At 43.0% G+C, this 3,452-nt stretch overlaps 1 protein-coding gene across 2 annotated transcripts in view; it reads left to right on the plus strand.

The window, feature by feature from the left end:
- The first annotated feature begins 2,301 nt into the window (after positions 1–2,301).
- DCP1B (decapping mRNA 1B) overlaps positions 2,302–3,452 on the plus strand; it is a 63,297-nt gene continuing 62,146 nt past the window's right edge. The window contains exon 1 of one of the 2 annotated variants that reach the window (XM_011367805.2): positions 2,302–2,554. In XM_011367805.2, the coding sequence (XP_011366107.1) occupies positions 2,405–2,554 (150 nt within the window). In that variant the 5' untranslated portion in view covers positions 2,302–2,404. The remainder of the gene's footprint in view (positions 2,555–3,452) is intronic. The other variant, XM_011367806.2, reaches the window with a different exon arrangement.

A 3,452-nucleotide genomic window follows, 5' to 3' on the forward strand; every position in this document is an offset into this window, starting at 1 on the left:
AAAAAAACTTTCTCTTAAAGTATTCAGCCCTCAGTTTTGATATAACGTTTAAATGTCCTCAGTGGGCTGCTACTCTGACCTAATTTAAATGCTCATTAAGATTGTTGATTATTGTTTCTGGGCTTATCTATGTGCTTGTCAAGAGAGCTGCATTTGACATGGACAGAGGTGGTTCAATAGAGAACCACAAACTGGAATTGGGAAGTCCCTTTTAATTCAATGCCTTTATTCCACAGAGAAATAAAGTGACTTGCCTACAGCTGTGTACTCTGTTCAAATCAAATAATCATAAGGCCATCCCTATATGACCTACAATGAACCAGCAAGTTCCACACACACCTAGTTAACGTGAAAGGCAACTCAGAGTCCTTGTTCTAAGGGACAATCCACTACCAACCCCCTCACACCCCTGCTCTGCCCCAGGACAAAACTCCTTTAATATAAAATCAGTCATATTAAATTACAACTTCTTCTATTATGTGACAGAGTTGCCTGTGTTTGCAGAAATATGGCTGACACTGTCTACACAGCTTCCATTGTCCCTTGTAACAGGAAGATTTGTCTTCTGTCATCTCAACTCATCTTTCCCCATTGTGCTCTCCCTCTTACTAACCAGCTGCTGAGATTAGTTACCACAGTCATGTGTTTGCACTTTAAGTTTATTATCTCTTGATGTGAAATTAAAGGCACTTCCTCATGTCTTCTGGGCATTGGGAAGCAAATAAAAAGATGTTATCATAGAGATCTTCTAGGCCCACTAAGCCTTTACCTGACAGCAAAATGAACAGATTTTATGGGATTATTCATAGGAATAGTATGAACTGTTGAAAAAAAAAAGTTTAAAAAAACTTTCCATTTTTTTCTATTTCCTTAGAATGTGAACTCAGAAAGATCAAGACTTGCTATTGTATGCTCTTTTATCCCAATTTGGATTTCAATATTCTATAAATTATGAGCTCTTAAAAAAAAAGTTGACATTTAATGAATAAATTCATCTAAGTCATGATTTAGTTCAATAGAATAAGCATTTACTAAATCTCCATTCTGCACAAGGCATTGAACCAAATGCTAGGGAGACAACTAGGGTATATAGGTGCTCCCTGAGAAGATGGAAAGGTAGACTTTGTCCATAGGCCCAAGACTCCGGGATATTTCTTTACAAAAGAAATGTTAAAGGTTTATGGAAAGATTTTAACAAAAATGTATATCCAGTTGTGCATACACCAGAGTGATAAATTTCACCCTCCCCCCAAGTTTAAAGAGCAAATTCCTCATCACAAGACTTTCCAAATACCCACTGATCTCATCAGAAAAGACTTTAAGTACTGAGAAACTGTCAAGCTCATAGTAGTGGATACACGTTTTCTAAACTTCTAATTCTGACATAAAACTTCAAAAATTACCATGGGCAACAATAATTGTCTGTTTTCCTGAAAGTGGCAGGTGCACATTATTTTCAAAAATTGTCTGTCAAATATCTATCTAAATAACCGTATTTTGTCCATTTTTCTTTCACCTAAAAAGAGTGTTCCATGAAAATAAAAATAAAAACACTAGTTCCGCTTGCAATTTAAGCAGGGAAGTGTTTTCCTGGAGATAAATATGGAGCTTCGGTATTCAGCACATGTGCTTTATGAATACTTCTTTTTCTTTTTTTTTCACACAGAATTTTTTAAATGTTCCTAAGAGTTGAACGTCAATGAAATTAATACTTTTTACCGCTTTATCAAGACCATTTTCAAGTGACACCGGCTTTCAGTTTGGTGCCTCTACTTTGATTCACGCAGACACCTGCACTTTTACTTACCATTGTTTTTGCATCATTGGTGCAAATATCAACACAAAGAAAGAGGCCAGTGAGTCTTATGATTGTCATAAAAGTGGTTTTGACGTGACAGATCCCTTGAAAGAGTCTCAGGAACCCCCGGGGGTTCCAGGACCACACTTGGACAATCAATGGGTATCAGAGCATACAGAAATCAGAGCTCTTTCTCTTCTGTTAACGCTTGAGGATTGTTTGTTATTGTAGGTTCGATCACTGAGCGCCAAAGAAAAGACACGCCAAGGCGTCGAACACACCCAAGAGATAAAACTTATCGCGCGTGCACTCAAAGGCTCACTTCGGAAGAAAACAGTTCTTTGGAAGGAGAAGGGATTCAGACCCCCAGCCGGGCTTGCGGTTGCCAGTGGCAACGATCGTCAGCGGCTATCGATTAGTAGCGTCTTGCGTCCCTCGCGGAAGGAGGGGGCGGGGTGGCTGGAGCGGGCGGAGATGGCTGGAGGAGGCAGGCTTCCCCGGACGTGTGGTTGCCGCCTGTTCTCGGTGGCGAGGTGGCTCGTTTGTTCTGTGATCTATTAGAGTGGCTTCTGAGGGCCCCGGGTTGATGTCGGGGAGGGAGGAAAGATGGCGGCCGTAGCGGCGTGCGGCCTGGTGGGGAAGGGACGCGACATCAGCCTGGCTGCCCTGCAGCACCACGACCCCTATATCAACCGCATCGTAGACGTGGCCAGCCAAGTGGCTCTGTACACTTTCGGCCATCGGGCCAATGAGTGGGTGCGTGTGGACGCGACGGGCCGTGCAGGCAGGGCTGGGGTGGGGATGGGGTCGTCAGACCAGGGCTCGAGCCCCCGTACGGGGAGGAGTCGCCGCGCCTCGGCGGTGGATGGAGGTGGATGGAGGTGGATGGTGCTGGGTCGCGGGCTCGAGGCCTAAGTTGCGGAGATTAGAGCCCTGGGCCCCGAGATTTGAGAGAGAGGGAGGCGGATCTGTGAAACCACTTAAAACTGGGGAAAGACTTAAATATCTAAGATACCCCACGTTGGGAGACCAGAGCGGTCGGGGACGGGACCCTGAGACCGGAAGAGAGGACCTGATGCCTCGAGTCCGGAAGACTGATGTACTCGGAGGAAGTAAAGCGAGGTTCTGTTACAGGAAAACCGTGGCTATAGAGGAGGCAGGCATAGGGACGAATAAAAGAGAGTTCTGATTCTGGAACTTCAGTCTTAGGTGGGACGAAGAGAAATCAAACCTTGATAGAAGGGGAGAAATCTGAACTTGCGAACTCGAGAAATACACCAAGAAAAAAAGCAAATATCGGGAAATAAAAGACAAAATAGGGCTAAGTCTAACACTTAAAAAGAGGCTGACTCTCTTGGAAAGATTATTACACCACAGCCCACCAGACCAAAAATGAATTTGATAGTTAAGTCCATTGGGAGCCGAAGTATTTTAATAAATAAATAAATAGCAGAATCCCAATAAATAAATAGCAATGGAATGAAATTGTTTTTCTCACCATCAGAATAGAGTAAGAGCATAAGACACTTGAGTCCTGCTGCAGGAATTACTGCATGTAATTTCGTAACCCACCCACTTGAATGTAGAGAGATGGAATTTTTTCTCTTTACCTTATAGTGATTTTTGTACAAATAATATTAACCCGTCAATTATA

This window comes from Pteropus vampyrus, unplaced genomic scaffold (assembly GCF_000151845.1).
Source record: "Pteropus vampyrus isolate Shadow unplaced genomic scaffold, Pvam_2.0 Scaffold137, whole genome shotgun sequence".
NCBI classification, from domain to species: Eukaryota; Metazoa; Chordata; class Mammalia; order Chiroptera; family Pteropodidae; genus Pteropus; species Pteropus vampyrus.